Source organism: Carassius carassius, chromosome 40, assembly GCF_963082965.1.
Source record: "Carassius carassius chromosome 40, fCarCar2.1, whole genome shotgun sequence".
Lineage (NCBI taxonomy): Eukaryota > Metazoa > Chordata > Actinopteri > Cypriniformes > Cyprinidae > Carassius > Carassius carassius.
The window spans coordinates 23,117,133-23,133,671 of record NC_081794.1 but is presented as its reverse complement, the minus strand read 5'-3'; the positions used below and the strand labels follow the sequence as shown (position 1 = coordinate 23,133,671).

Sequence of the window (16,539 nt, the reverse complement as noted above, 5' to 3'; positions counted from 1 at the left end):
ACTACTCCAGATGTTTCGGTAACTGCCTACCCTCTTCCCGTCTCTCTCCAGCACTGGAATTAGGGAAATGGGTGGAGAGTGCAGTGGACAGGATACGTGGGAGAGGCAAAGGCTATAAAATCGAGAAGAGAAGTTAACCCTTTACATTAAAGAGGAGAGGCTTAACCCCCCACCAACACAAACATCCCTTCTCCCCCTGCCTTTTGTGTGTTGCGTACAGATGCCTTTTGTCCCGATACCCCTCTGGGCTATCTCTAAATTACAGGAGATGTCCCAGAAGCCCCAAGGACACCCAAATATGCTCACACAGAGCCCACAGTGAGGCCCAGTTCTAGTTTAGACATCAAAGAAGTGATGGCAGAACAGCTAGACCAGAGAGATTTTAGAAGGTGTGTTGACAGCAAAGCAGTAGATGGTGTTGATAAGTATGGAGTGTCTCTTTAGATTGATAGGGACTGACAGTAGGTTGAGCAGCTCTCACAGGGGTACGATGTGCAGCTGATTTGCACAAACTGAGGTGAGAGACCTGGTTGAGGTTGAGTTAAGATGGATGTAGAAAGTTGGGTAGATACAAATATCAGATGGATAGAAAATTAAGAGAATGACAGTGTTTATGATTAGGAAAAGCAGAACTGGGTTCAACAGGATGTGTTACATACAGTGACTGTGATTTACCAAGTAGGACGTTCCTAAATCAATGTACACTGTTAAATAGTTGCTTGCAAGCAGTGTTAGCTAAAATAATTTCCAGTCATTGAACTAAAACTGAAATAAAATCATTTGTCTTTGAAGCACTACGGTTACTAAAATAAATAAATGAAACCGAAATAAATGAAGTAAAAATAACAGATAAATGACAACACTACTTAAACTATAAATACATAACAAACATAAAATATATAAAAAATAATCAAAGATTCAGTTAAAAATATTAATAAATACTATAATAGTGAAAAATACTATTTTTCTAAAATTTTATTTTAAGGCATTTTCAATGAATCGCTCCAATTCACACATTGGTCTGAATGAATAATTAAAATGAAAAATCCCAATCCAAGAATCTCAAACAACTGTAAAGATCAAAACATCTTGGAACAGCACTAGCCAGATGGATTTAATAGCATTATTAATAACATAAGCTTTTATCAATGTATCTTTTTCCCATTGAATTTATTGAAGTTATTTTTTACTTTACATGAATGTTGTTCTGGCTTAACACCAAGATGTTGATCCAGGAACCTCCTTCTTGGTAAAATTACCATGAGCTGGGGGAGATGTAGCATGACTGGTATTGGTTCTGTGGTTTAAAGCATAGCTAAAAGGCCTCCAATCTCTCTCCTTCTCTCTCCATATTCTATACCAAATGGTCTGTCCAAAAGAAGAACAGAGACAAATGCAGTTCAGCATGGGTTGGGGTGGCAGAGTGGGGGAGGTGCTTCAATACTCTCACAAGTCTCCATTGTTTCTTGCTATAAAGTCCCTACATTTTTTCTTCCTCTCTTCTTTTGCAAAACTTTTGGTTTTATGAGGAGATTTTTCTAAAACCTTTCAACTGAACAATAATGACACAAGCCAGAAAAGCAGTGAATGTTTAACCAAACCAGATGTTTAATCTGATTGGGCAACTTTAGGTTTGGTAACCAAAGAGAACTACTTTATAAAAAGTTCTCTTTATCTGCAAAACACACTTTTGTTTATAGAAGTTACTTGCCAAACTAAATTGCTTATCTAAAGTTGAACAGCGTGAGCGAGGTGTGACCAACTACTTCCTAATGTGAAACTGTTTTCTTGTACCATTTTTTTGATGGATTTTGTATATCAGATTCTTCCTGATGTATGAGCTGTTTAGTGAACGCAGCCACATCGAAAAGGTCAGAATGAAAAGTGCCTCATTCCTGTTCTCTAATAAGAGGATCAGGTGTCTCATTTTCAAACTGTCCTCACTAGCAGAACACCGCAGACTCTTTAGTGCGGCTCAAGCAGAAATACTGAGATTTCTCTGAGGCATAATTTCATGAGTCACCTGTTGACATCACATTTTAATGTGTGCGTGTGTATCCAAGGTCAGTTGGATGCATTCTATCAGAAGCCCAGTGTGAGGTTCAAAATGTTAGAACATTCTGAGAATGTTTCAGATGCATTTCATGAAGGTTAGAAGTCCATTTTGGCAGCAGATGCAGGTCTTTGGCTGTTTTTCACCTTCAGATGGCAGCGTGGTTGGCATGGCCAGAGTTTTTCAGTCCCACTCATGCCAGTGAACTATTCTTTTGTGAGTGTAGAGTTTAATAGCCAAGCGCCGGTCGCCATTTTACTGGCCTTTTGAAACTGGTCTGAAAAAAACACTACTTTTATTACCTTAATTAATGTCTGATATCATTCCCCCCTTTCCTATTCATGGTTTAAATTAGGTTTTGTTTTTTTGCATGTCTAAATGTTTAAGTAATTTAAACGCGGCCTTTAATGTGTAGCTCTTAATTTGATTCTTTTACCCATATCCTGTATTTTGTTCTGAGTTTAATAGCTGTGTTTTCGAAAAATGAAGAAAAGAATCTCCACAGTACAATAATAAATCTTGAAATGAGTTTGTTGACTTATTTTTTTTTGCAATACCCAACAATTATAATCACTCCCATTTTCCGAAGTCCACTCCCTGAGAGATCCAACTTCCCAGACAACATTTAGATCTGGTGCATTTTGTTTGCCTTATTATTCCCTGCATTTTGTCCATCTATTCTGTTCAAGTTGTTCCACAGTCACTGATGGAATGAACTTCCAAGTTTCATCTGAACTGCAATCTAATGCAATCTTGTTTTGGAGCAATTATCTAACTAGATAACCTAATTTAATTTCTCTTAAAAACTCTTTTCTATAACTTTTCAATTGGATAGTTGACTAAAGATTAGTCATTGGCATTTCTTGGCAAGTCTTTGAAAGTCTTGTATGCTCATCACAGCTGTTTATTTGGTCAAAAATACAGTAAAATAGTTTAGAAATATTTTATTACTAATTTTTTATTTTTATTTTAATATATTTTAAAAATTTAACATTACTATGATGCAAAGCTGAATTTTTAGCATCATTACTGTCACATGATCCTTTGGAAATCATTCTAATATGCTGATTTGCCATTTAAGGAACATTTCTCATTATCAATGTAATAAACAGTTAATATTTTGTGGAAATGGTTCTTCAGTGAAAAGAAAGTTAAAAAGAACAGCATTTATTTGCAATCAAAATCATTTTATAACCTTATAAAAGTATTTTATGTCACTTTTGATCAATTTAAAGCATCGTTCTGAAAAATACATCTAAATTGTTTTGAAAAAAAAAACTGCTAAAAATACTTTTCAGGCCTGTCATCTCAACGAACCACTTCCACTTCCTCACTAAAATAGTACTTGTTTTTCTTGGTCCCCAGTTCGAATTGCTTCTGTTTTCTCATTTGTAAGCTACTTTGGATACAAGTGTCTGCTAAACAAATAATGTAAATGCCAATCTGTGCGTCACATCCATCTGTAGGAAAGTCCTCCCTTATTACCCACATTTCTGACCTCCTACTTTGCCTCTTACTCGCTCACAAAATGTTTCCAATTTTGCACTGTATTTGTTTTGTGCAGCTAACCACAAGTCACATTGCATCCTATTTATTTTTCAGTAAGTCTAAGATCCCATGTGACGTTTGAACCCTATGCATGGCCAGGAAGAGGAGTGGCTACTGTGTGAAAAAGTGTGAAGATAACCGCTTAGTATGTAAATATGGCAGCTGTGATAATGAAGACTGTCTGGCTCTTTGAACCCAGGGTGTCTTCAGCATGTCGCTGCATGCCATTTTGAGTATTCTGTGTACGTGTGCATCCTTACGTCTGTGGTTTGATGCCTAAGTTTGCACATTCCAGGGTCTGTCTTAAAACGTCAGCTGACTTGCCATGGTTTGTTTTGTTCATCACTGTTGTTCTCTCATATCCCTGAGTTGTGAGAACCATCTTCCTGTTGTTCTCGTATTTTATGTCTTCCTTTTGGGGGAGGGGGAAGAGGAGTTGACCAATTGCTAGCAGCTGTTACTCCTTTCACAATAGGGCCGCCTCTCGAGCCCAGTGTGTGCGAGTGTGACTGAGAGTTGAGTTGTTAAAGCAGGCACACTGCTGCTCGACTTCACCCCTCTTCGCTTGACAGGATTTCCCATTCAGGTATGAGACTCTTGACATGTTTTACACTTATTTTCTGTGTCTGTTTACATATTCTGCCACTTCTCCTTGGATTAAAGGGCTGCTGCTGTGAGTTCGAAGACTTCGAATGTTGCATTTGGGGACAGTTACTTTGCCTGATGTGATGTGAAGCTGGTTCTTTTTGTTTTATGTTACCTTTTTTATTTAATTTTCTTAGTTCATTTTGAGAGATTTGCTTCTTACTTACTTTTCTTAATTCTCAGTCTCAAAGAGAAATTCTTTGCAGTTTCATAAAAGAGATGGACTTTGGTTTATGGTTTAAATTTCAGACATTACTCAGAGTGAGATTGTAAGCAGAGTAAAAGTTACTGGAACATTTCCACGCACTGAACCCAGTTCACACAAATAGCATTCTTCTCATTCCAAATATGACAGAAAAAGAATAGCGGGAATTCTGATGACAAAAAACTCATAATATAAGCCTTTGTGCCTCTGAATTCAGCTTTATTCTATGGTATTTGAGACCGAGTAGTTGAGAATTAAATGTAATAACAAAATATGTTTAGAGCTATTTTTCTGTTCCTTAAGGGGGTTTATCACTACTAACTGTGGCTTGTGAATATTCAGGGTATTTTAATGATTCATTAATGTTGAATGGCATACCTAAGGCCATTTTGGAAACTCAGATTTCCAGTTCAGCTTAAATGACTTTCAAATAGTTGTTAATGTCACTATATCTGTATTAACAAACCTTCAGACTTGATTTAGTTTTCCACTAAGCGATATATATGATATATTATCCTTTTGATATTTGCTTTTTCAAATGTTGAAATAAGATTTGTGCTGATTTTTTTTTTTCTTCTACAATGGATACCTAGACTGAAGAAACATACAATTCCTCATATTTTAACAACAATTATGAATCTAATGATAGTTGTATAGTACTTTGAAGATGAATAAAGTTATATTAATACTGTTAATAATAAACCGTAATGTTCATCATAAAACATCAACATTAGAATTTGTCTGTATATTTTAGCTCTGAAATGCTTGCATTTCGTCATGAGGTTCCTGCTCATATTTTTCAAGTCCTGATGTTCATTGTGTTGGACATCAACTTAATTAAAAAAAAAAAAAAAAAAACCTTGAAAGATCCCCTAAAATAACTTTTAATATTATCACTTGATAGTATCAAGATTATAATATAATAGGTACGGTGATGAACATAAATTAGCATATAAAAGGTCCTGTCTAGTCGGTTAGCCATGCTTTTCTTTTGTGATGCCTGAAGCATGACCAGATCAGAAGTTAGGGGTCATGTATTCATTGTGATTGGTTGATCACGGACCAATCAGTGAATAATCAGTAATCGTATTTAAAAACAACAACAACAACATAAAATTTGTTTAACCAAAAGCCACAAGATGTCCGTTTCGGTGGTTGCAGGGTCTGAAGGGGTTAATTTTTATTCTCCTTTAGTGAGGGCCTGACTGTGAACTCTGAGAAAAGTGGGCGTCAGATGTGTTTACATCTTTCCTTTTGTTAAGTGCTAAAAAGGCCTGCTTTTTGCTTGCTTAGCTGCATTTGAACTCCTAAAAGTTTTTCAGTACAAATATCTAAATATTTTTAAATTAAGATGCATTTAGTTGACCATGATTTTAAGTCTAGTTTTCTGAAAAAAAACCTATTCAAATTCAGGAAGAAAACAAGACTATGCGTTTCGCTTCTTATGTAAGTTTATTTTGATTTGATTTTTATTTTGAAAGAAAGTTTAAATACTTGTACTGGAAAACAAGACAAGAAAATGATCTGAGAAGTTACATGATGCCAGACACATCAGCAGGAAATGTGGTCATAGAGAAATATTTCCTCAGGGAGTAATGCTGGCTTCCTAGAAGAACCGCTACTCGGAGGGAGAGTTACTAACAAGCAATTTTACAACAGAATCTCAGGCTTTCCCTCACCCTCTCCTTTATACGACTCTGAAAACAGCCACATTTTCTGTCTGTATGGTAATTTCATGCTCACTCTTTCTGCCTTTCAACCGTCCCCCCCTGTTTCTTCCTTTGTCAAATCCAGCAGTCTTTTTGACACCATTAATTAGCATCTGAAACGCTATTTGAGCAAAGGTGCACTTTGAAACCAGGATCACATCTTCCTGGTTTTCCATGACCTTTAATTAAAATAGGATTACTGTGTAGAAACCACCATGTGGAGTTTTACTCTCTTGTTTTTTTTTCTCCTCTCACAGAAGTCCTGGTGGTGCCGGGAGACTCCAACGTATGAAAGTCGGAGCTCAAAACCTACTAATTAATTGGCAACGACCCTCCCAACCCTTTCCCTTGAGGAGCACTTTTAAACCCCAGTTTCATCAAAACACTTCAACCGCTTCAACCCTTCCTCAGGAGAACGCTCATGTGCTTACAAGGTGACCAGATGTTCTTGGGAACGCAGATTTGCAACACAAGGAAAGTAGCACGATGACAGGCCGGCTGCCCTCGAGGCTTGTGCTGTGGTTCATTGGGTTGTTGTGTGTCGCGTTATTGACATTATTCCTGGTTTGCATGACCACGCAGAATCAGGTGCCATGGCAAGTGATGAGTCTGCAAAACTTCAGGTACATTTTAAATTTTAAACATCTTAAATTTGTGAAGAGGATGTTATAGATTCTTTATTGACCCAGAGTCCAATAAAATAATCCATGGGACATATCCATTTTTAAAAAAAGTTATTTATAGTGGAAACATTTTTATGTTCTTACCATATTCTGCTTCTTAAAAAGAAATTCACTAAACGTTTTCTTTGGGGAACCCAAAATTATTCTTCAATGACATTGCTACAATCTATAATTTTCATAGTCATGAAAATAAAGAAAACTCTTTGAATGAGAAGGCGTGTCCAAACTTTTTGTCTGTACTGTATATATATATATATATATATATATACATATATACACACACACAGTACAGACCAAAAGTGGGAAGAAGTTGCAGTAACAGTAATATTATGAAATATTTTTACAATGTAAATTTTTCCATTGTAAACACACAAATAAATTACATTTGGAAAAAAAAGTGTGTATATATATATACACTTTTCCAAATGTAATTTATTCCTGTGTGTGTGTTTACAATGGAAAAATTTACATTGTAAAAATATTTCATAATATTACTGTTACTGCAACTTCTTTCCACATGTCTAATTTTCTTCCTTTAAAATGGAAGTTAATGTGATAATACAGTGTAATATATATATATATATATATATATATATATATATATATATATATATATATATATATATATATATATATATATATTATATAATTAATTAATTTATTTATTTATTTATTAATGCATGAACAACAAAAGTTACAAAGGAAATTGGATTAAGTTTAAGGTTGAGCTGTTTTTCCATTTGTCAGTCAGTTAGTTAGTCATTTTCTCCTGAGATTCTGCATCACAGTGCACACTTCCTCTGATAATCATTCCTGCATGAAGCCATGTTTGGTGTTGCTGTGGAGACGAGTGTCACAAGCTAAAAGAGTGATTTTAGGTTTCGCTGTCTCTGTGTTTTCAGGAGTGAGGGTAGGATTTAACTTTAAATTTATTTGCACAGCACTTTCCACAATAGCCTACATATTCTTCCAAAACAGCTTCACAAACAATAGATGCTTATAAATGTCACAATGAGCAGCTAAAATTGGTAGCGGAAGGAACAAACTCCCTTAGATGTTTAAGTAGTAAGGTCAAATCCATTTGGGATATCACCTTTCCTTAGTTATCAGCTTTATTCTGCAGTAAGGGCCAGAAATGAACAACATGAGATCTACGGCTTTGGGTCTGCTCCTTTAATTCAGTCAGGCGTAGAATCGCTCGGCTTTGGCTTTAACTCTGGTCAAGTGTATTCTCTAGAGAAGTGCGTGCACAATCATTGCTCTGAAAGTAGGGTCTGTTTTGTGAAATGTCGCTCAGATGCTTTTAAAAGGGCATGCTCTAATTTTAACAGAAGCATGGTTAAAAAAAAAAAAAAAGTCAGGAAATGACACAAACTAGCTGGCATTAAAACTTTCGGTTCTATTAGTAGTAGTTTAGGGCATTTCAATACCCTTTGGAAACCTGCTGTACCAGTTACTCTATAATTATGTATAATAAATGAGAATAATGACTCAAAAATGAGCTGCAGTTCCCACAAAAAAAAAAAAGCTCTTGAAATGTTCTCATCCTCAGGCCATTGAAGATGTAGATGTGTTTTTGCACCCGAGGGTGAGAAATTTAAATATTTTTAGACAAGCTATTTCTTTATGAATTTTGAAGTATTGTGCCAGTTTCATTTGATTTGTACATCTGATTTATATATAGTTTTTATTTACTTTTCTCACATCAGTCATCTGCTTTTTACTGGTTTGAACAATGAGGCACCTGCCCCAGTTATGAAGTTAGCAAACGTCTGTCATGCGTGTTTTCATTAAGATGTGTTTGCTGATGTATCAGATATAAAGTCAGCTGTTTTCTATGGCAAACAGTGAAATATTGATGTACGATTCAGTGGTTTCCCTCTTCCTAATGGCCCCTTTAAATAAGCTGGTGGTCTTTGGCTTCATTCTTGCTGTTAGAATGTAAAAAAAAAAAAACAAAAACCTTGCTTATTTATTTTAATTTTTTTCTTGCCTGCAGGTTTTTTTCTGACAAGAATAACAGCATTTCTTTGAAAAATCAACCATCTGCTGAGAATGAACTGGACACTGAGCTGGGGCAAAATTCATTGCAGAAATCAGATGTTCAGAATTCATTGCGGAAATCAGAGTCAGGAAATGAAGCAAAGTCTGATCAAGCAAATTCAATCACTATCTCCTTAAAACCAGTGGCAAAACCCACTGAGACTGACTTTTTTGGTGACTGGTATGCCACAGATGACTTTCCTTCACAAACCGTAAGTGTTTTTGGGCCTAGTATTATCTATGATAGTATAGTGAGTGAGTGCAGATGCCACCTGCTTAAATTCAGGTTCATTGAAATGTTTGTACAAATGCAGTGGTCATTCAAATGTAATGGTCATTCAAATTCAGCAAAAAGCCAGCGGATGTCCGGAAAAAAAGCAAAGCAGTATGTAGTAAGCTAAGGTTACAATACAGCATAATTTTATTTAGGTGACAATGAAAAAATATTATACTAAATGTCTCAAATTAAAACAACCAAACATTACAACTCCACTGTGACTGGTGAAAACCATCTGGGGGAAAAATTATTTTTATTCAGCAAGAATGGTTTTATCAAAAAAAAAATGTTTTTATCAAAAGTGACAGTAAAGGCATGTAAAAAAGAATAAATGCTGTTATTTTAAACTCTCTGTTCATAATAGAACCCTGAAATAAAATGTATTATGGCTTCCACAAAACAATAATCTAAACTGATAATCGTAAGAAATGTTTCTAAAGCACCAAATCAGCATATTTGAATGATTTCTGAAGGATCATGTGACACTGAGGTGTGGAGTAATGATGCTGAAAATTTCATCTATTCAATTTCAATTCAATTCAAGTGTTTTGTTTAGTGCTTTTTATGATACAAATCATCGCAAAGCAACTTTACAGAATTAAGTTTCTACAATATTTAGTAGTGGTCACTGTCAGTTTATGAAAGTGACGTGACGTTCAGCCAAGTATGGTGACCCATATTTAAAATTTGTGCTCTGCATTTAACCCATCCAAAGTGCACACACACAGAGCAGTGAACACACACACACCGTGAACACACACCTGGAGCATTGGGCAGCCATTTATGCTGCGGCACCCGGGGAGCAGCTGGGGGTTCGATGCCTTGCTCAAGGGCACCTAAGTCGTGGTATTACCGGCCCAGATTTCGAACCCACAACCCTAGGGTTAGGAGTCAAACTCTCTAACCACTAGGCCACGACTTCCCTTTATGTGCATATGACAGGAATTTTCAGAAAAATTAATACAAGACATAGTCAACCAGATGAAGAACACTATTAACAGCAATTTTTATATGATGCAATCACACTTCAATCAATATTTGTTAGTTCTGTTTGTTGATTCAGGGTTAGCATCATCTGAGGTCCTCTGAGGGGTCAGCATCATCTCTTCTCAGGTGTTCTGGATCCAGACTGGAGCTTGTGTAAAACAGAGAAACAAATAGAGACATAATTAACATAGCTGCTGTTTCAACCAATTAAAATTAATTAGTTTAACCCAAGCTAAAGAATAATAATGCGCATTTGATCAGATACAACTGCATTCACAAATCATGAGATGCATTATTCAAATGCTTGGTGAAAGAGATGTGTTTTTAATCTAGATTTAAACTGAGAGAGTGTGTCTGAACCCCGAACATTATCAGGACGGCTACTCCAGAGTTTGGGAACCAAATGCAAAAAAGCTCTACCTCCTTTAGAGGACTTTGCTATCCTAGGTACTACCAAATGTCTAGCGTTTTGTGACCTTAGGGAGTGTGATGGATTTTAGCGTGGCATAAGGCTAGTTTGGTATGCAGGAGCTAAACCATTAAGGGACTTATAGGTAAGTAATGATCATTTGTAACTGAGACAGAACGTAATACAGTAGGTAGCCAGTGCAGAGACTGTCAAATTGGGGTAATATGATCATATTTTCTTGAACTGGTAAGGACTCTAGCCGCTGCATTTTTACCTGTAGCTCATTTATTGAAGATGCAGGACAACCCTCTAGCAGTGCATTACAATAGTCCAGTCTAGAGGTCATGAATGCATGAACTAGCTTTTCTGCATCAGAAACAAATAACATGTTTCATAGCTTGGCAGTGTTTCTAAGATGAAAGAATTCTGTTTTTGTAACATGGGAAATATGGTTTTCAAAAGACAAGTTGCTGTCTAATATAACACCAGTTTTTTGACTGTAGAGGAAGTAACAGTACATCCGTCTAGTTGCAGATTGTATTCTACAAGATTCTGTACTGTTTTTTTTTTGGTCCAATAAGTAATATCTCTGTCTTATCCGAATTTAATAGGAGAAAGTTATTGGTTTTGATTCGACTCATCCAATCTTTTAAAAAATTTAATACACTCTGTTAATTTAGACAATGTAGATGTTTAATCTGGTCTCGTTGAGATATATAGTTGAGTATCATCAGCATAACAGTGGAAACTAATCCCATATTTTCTAACAATATTATCAAGGGGCAACATGTATATTGAAAATAGCAGAGGACCTAGGACAGATACTTGTGGCACTCCATATTTTACTCAAGAATAAATTATATTTTAAAATGGATTACAATAGTAAACAGTTATTTTAATTTGTAACAGTATTTACAATAATACTCTTTGTATTGTAATACATGAAAAAAAAACAAAAAAAACAGGTTAAATTTTTACAGTTTCATTGTTAGCCATCATTGTTTAAATGTGAAAATTGTGTTTTCAACTGCCCTATATAATAACCTCTCTTGTAATATTTGTTTTTATTGCAGAACTGTCCCAACAATATTAGGAAGCGTGTGCCTCAGACTCAATTTGCTGAGATGTTTCTGCACAATATTCCAGTGCTCCAATGGGCAAAGCATTTTAGTCCAGAAGAGTACCAGCGGTTGAGTCACTTCAGTGGAGCACACGGCTGGGGAAGTGTCAGAGCTGAAGGTGTGTTGTTTTTGGGTATCTGCTTAATGTCACTAATCTCTAAAACGTATAATTTACCTGCTCAGTGTTGTTATTGTCAAAGGTTTCAGAGTTATATAGCCAGTATAATGTTTGTCATTACTTTTTGTGCTTGGGTTTTGACTGTATTTTTAGCTAATACAATTATTTACAAAAAAAATATATCTGATGAAATTTTTTAAACTGGCTACACAGAATTCACTATTGCCAAAAGCAATTAACAGATAAGAACTTACATTTATCATATAAATAATTAGTTTAAATATATAATTATTATTATTATCCATTTTTGGATACTTTTGACTCCATTACAATGAACTACATGTATTGTATATGCAGTTTTGTTGTAGTGTTACTTGTATTATCTTATTCAAAGTTACATGATATGTCTAACATGAACCACTTCTCTCTTTTTTGTGGATTTGTGACTGTTGTTGTTCACAGTTTTGAATAGCTCACTGGCAATTTTAAATAGAACTGCAAATCAGATGATGTTTGATGACTGGGAGAATAGAGCAGACCGATCCGATTGCGTTCGCTGCGCTGTGGTGGGAAATGGGGGAATACTGAATGGTTCAAGGAAAGGCAAGGAGATCGATGAACATCATTACGTCTTTAGGTGAGGAGGTAGATCATTAAGAGATATTAAGTGCTCCTCAAAGTGAGGCAAATCTCAGAAGGAAAGTATTTACATATCATATGCATGTCTGAAAGTCTTTGACTGATTTGTATGATTATTTTTAATGGTGTAGTTTACCTTTAAACCAATATTTTGGATTATGTTTTAATTATTTAGACTCTTCTCTCTCTAAAATCTAAGGATAATGATGTTTATTGATTAAAGTCATTAATTGATTAATTGTCTCCCACCTGTAGGGTAAATGGTGCGGCTCTTACAGGGTTTGAGAATGATGTGGGATCCCGGACTTCCTTTTACACATTCTCAACCAACACCATGCGAAACTCCATAAATAGCTATGCTCACTTAGGCTACAGAGGGCCACCTATATCCAAGGTAAGCATTCTTTAAAGAGAAGACTCTCTAACTCCACTCTTCGTCAAAATTTAGTCAAAATTGAGTCCTTTGACTGTGATCTGTTCTATGACAGACTGGTTTTGATTCGACTATCCTCAGATTCAGAGAAAACGCAATGTGAAAGTTGATTATAAAGTAAATAAATTACATAATGCATTTTATTAAACAGCAATCAAGGTATACCTTTCCCTGGAAATGGAATCCAAGGTGTTGAGAATGCCTTGATCTAAAAGTTCAACACACTTTTGTTTTTGGGAAGTGTGTTGATGTTGAGTTGGGAGGTTGTTTGCTGCGACTATCTCTTATTTCTGTTCATCTCCATCTGTGTAGGAAACCAGGTACATATTCCTGCCAGACCATGACCGAGATTATATTCTTATGAAGGCGGCTTCCACACACACAGCAATTGATCAAGGACCTGAGCGCAGCAAAAAGTAAATATAATAAAAAAACATTATGTAAACTGACACGTCCAAAGTTCCTTAAGCGTATTCTTGATCACTACATCAGATAAAGTCCATCAGACGTGATTTAATTCTCACTGTTTTGTTTTTTGTAAATAATTGACACTTTTATAATATGCAGAAATAACACTTAATTGAATTATAATGCATATCTCTTTCAGGCCCCCTACATACTTTGGTGAAGATGTGACTGTGGAAAAATTCAAAATCTACCACCCAGACTTTATCCGCTACCTCCGAAACAGGTAAGCTTTGCAGTAATTTAGGGGATAATTTACACTTGTATAGTAGTTATTGCAAAATTAATCCTAGACTAAGAGATCAACTGCACATTATTCTGCTTATTGAAGGACTGCTTCCAAAATACACTGCTGTCCAAAACTTTGGAGTCTCTGCATTTATATGTTAAAAAATGCAGTAAAAATTATAATATTGTGAAATATTATTACAAATTGAAAACTTTTTTCTGTTTTTAATTTCATTTAAAGTATTGTTGCTAAAGACTCCTAATATGCTGATTTGCTGCCCAGGAAAACCTTTTTTTTTTGTGTGGAAAACATGATTTTCATTTTCAGGACTCTTTGATGAATAGAGAGTTCAAAAGAGCAGTTTAAATTGTGTGAGAACAAAGTCATATGGGAGTGCCATTTATATGCAAATATTTGACCACTGATCATCCAGATATGGTTGGATGATTTATCTTTTTTTTTTTGTTTTGTTGGTCTCCATTTCTATGTATGTGTTGAAGTTTAACACTTTCCTTTTTCTCATCAAGGTTCCTGCATTCAAACCTTCTGAAAACAAGCGCGAGAGGAATTTACAGGCCGTCCACAGGAGCAGTGATGCTCCTAGCTGCTATTCATACATGTGACCAGGTTGGTTTGTTTAGATTTTTTTATTGAGATTTTAATGAAAGCAAATAGGTTCCTTAAGAATGGGCCCTGCTTTAAAATGAGTTTTGACATCCATATTGTTTTCTGTCTAATTTTAGAAGTGTGTCACAATTGATGACAACATAATTACAATGTTGTACAGATCTTTGTACTTAAACTTGTATAAAAACACAATAACTTTACAAGTTTGTCAAAGGTTTAAAAACCCCTTTATGATACCTATTTAAAATACGCTAGATCTGTAGTCTAAACAGACAGGACAGGATTGTGACATATTAAAGATGCACAGTAACAGTACTGCTGTAATAAAACCAACCCAGGTTCAACAAAAAAGCATTCAAAATGTTCCTATACATAAAATTCACTGCTGTTTTTGTTCCTCCTCAAACAAATTATGATCACAGGGCAGATTACCGATTAACAAAGTCTTACTTTCATGTGGTTCCTTGCATAATACTACGTTAGGCCCTCAAAAACGTTTTACCATAGTGCGTGATTTGTTTAGAATACATTTTGACATTTGCAAAAAGTGGTACAGCATTGCACTAGAGATGTGGCACGATCATGTACGAGTCATGATAAAACCTCCTAAGACTCATAGAAGCAACCTAAAATGACATGGCTGCTTTAGCAACAGACACAAAACCAAACTACAGTAAAAAAAACAATGGCAATACAGTCAGTTAGGCTTTTACCGTAGATTCAAAGCCTATTATTATTTTCAAATGATGGCATATTAACCTTTTAACCTTTTTTGTCTGCCAAGGAAAGTTAGTGATGATATGATGATGTTTGTTTTATTAACAGGTTGATGCTTACGGGTTCATGACCCCTGACTACACTTTGTATTCAGACCACTACTACGACAAACAGCGACATGAAGTGCATTTCTATGCCAATCATGACATGCGAATGGAAATGAGGTTGTGGCAAGAGCTGCACAAGGCCGGACTGATCAATCTTTTCATGCGCCGATAAGCACATATGGATGGACGCTACACACTGTATAAGGTGTTTCTTATTGTGAGAACTGAAAAACCTCTGGTAGGTGTGTGAAGGAAAAGCCTGTTATTCCCCCACGGTATTAGACATACAGTATTTGCCTTCTGAAGGAAAAGTTAATAATTGTTTTAACAAAAAACTACGTGCAGAGGCTATATAGTCAACACTTTGGATTGATTGTCTTTTGAGTCAATTCACGAGAGACAAATGGCTGACATGTGTTTTAGGGAGAGGCCTTGTAAACATCGATATAGTGTTCAGGAATGACTGAATAACTCTTGTGTTCTTGGCTGCTGTTTGTTCACACATATTGAGTCATTTCACATCACGACTGGGCAGGATGAATCATGGTCTTGATTTGGGCCACGTACAAAGATTCTGTAATAAGTGCCTTAATACTTCTCAAACTCTGGACTGTCATGGCGTGTGAGAAACAGCGATTCAGAGAACACTACGTGAAAAATATTCAACCAAAGAGAATAATTTAAATGATTTTATTTTTTATTCTAAATCCTATTTTTAACATTGCGTGTGAGTATAATGTTTCTAGGTGGTCCGTTCAAAATGTACCTGTTGCCATGTTGCATCACGTGGAAATGAAGAAGGGTTTTTGTTTTTAAGAGACTTTTTAGGCTTGGTCTGTAATGTTTACAGCTTAACTTTACTTGGAAGCTTTAGTGCAATAGCTTATGGCTCACAATCAGTTTGAATCAAAATGTGAATTTCTTTTGTGATTTGGTTGATCCTGCTATGGTCGGTTTGGTCACTTGATGTTATCTCATGATTGTATTTAACAAATTCTTTACCAAATAATTGAACTGCCATGTTCACTCAAATTAACTCGTTTCGAGGATCACCACACTCCTGGTTCAGGAGTTCATAAATCATTCCACCTTTAATAAAACATATTTTTGGAAACAAATGCTAATAACAGAGATTGAAAGATGGTCCTAAAGCAAGGGTGTATTTTAAAATCATAATAAATTTGAAATGGTGTTGTTGATTATAAATGATACGCCTCTGTTTTTTCTCAGAATGCTGTGAATATGGGCCTTAGTTGAACTTAAAAATAACCTTAAAAGTGTTTAGAGCTAAATCTAAGAGATCGATACATACTCTAACTCCCAGAATGCTGGTATTGTTTTACTTTTCATTGTCTACATTATATTTATGTTTCTGTGTACATAAGGGGTGAACTGACTGAAATAATGACAGTTTGCTTTATGGAGCTAAATATTTGCACCAGCTTATACTATCACTTCCTTAAGCAATATTTGATCACATATAAGATAAATACAGTTTGAGGGCGATGTACAATAATATCCCCA

General features: G+C 35.5%; 1 protein-coding gene across 1 annotated transcript; it reads left to right on the top strand.

Moving 5' to 3' along the window:
- The first annotated feature begins 4,029 nt into the window (after positions 1–4,029).
- LOC132122434 (alpha-N-acetylgalactosaminide alpha-2,6-sialyltransferase 2-like) lies at positions 4,030–16,133 on the top strand. The gene is made up of 10 exons (XM_059532707.1): positions 4,030–4,187; positions 6,418–6,783; positions 8,843–9,098; positions 11,633–11,798; positions 12,261–12,435; positions 12,693–12,831; positions 13,183–13,286; positions 13,478–13,561; positions 14,092–14,191; positions 15,017–16,133. The coding sequence occupies exons 2-10, from the start codon at positions 6,647–6,649 to the stop codon at positions 15,185–15,187; spliced, it is 1,332 nt and encodes a 443-aa protein (XP_059388690.1). The 5' UTR covers positions 4,030–4,187; positions 6,418–6,646; the 3' UTR covers positions 15,188–16,133.
- Positions 16,134–16,539: the final 406 nt, after the last annotated feature.

Excerpts from the sequence above, each read along its gene's own strand:
- LOC132122434 (XM_059532707.1), top strand. The coding sequence starts at position 6,647 with ATGACAGGCCGGCTGCCCTCGAGGCTTGTGCTGTGGTTCATTGGGTTG. Across the intron at positions 11,799-12,260 it reads GGGAAGTGTCAGAGCTGAAG|TTTTGAATAGCTCACTGGCA; the intron begins GTGTGTTGTTTT and ends TGTTGTTCACAG. Across the intron at positions 14,192-15,016 it reads CTATTCATACATGTGACCAG|GTTGATGCTTACGGGTTCAT; the intron begins GTTGGTTTGTTT and ends TTTTATTAACAG.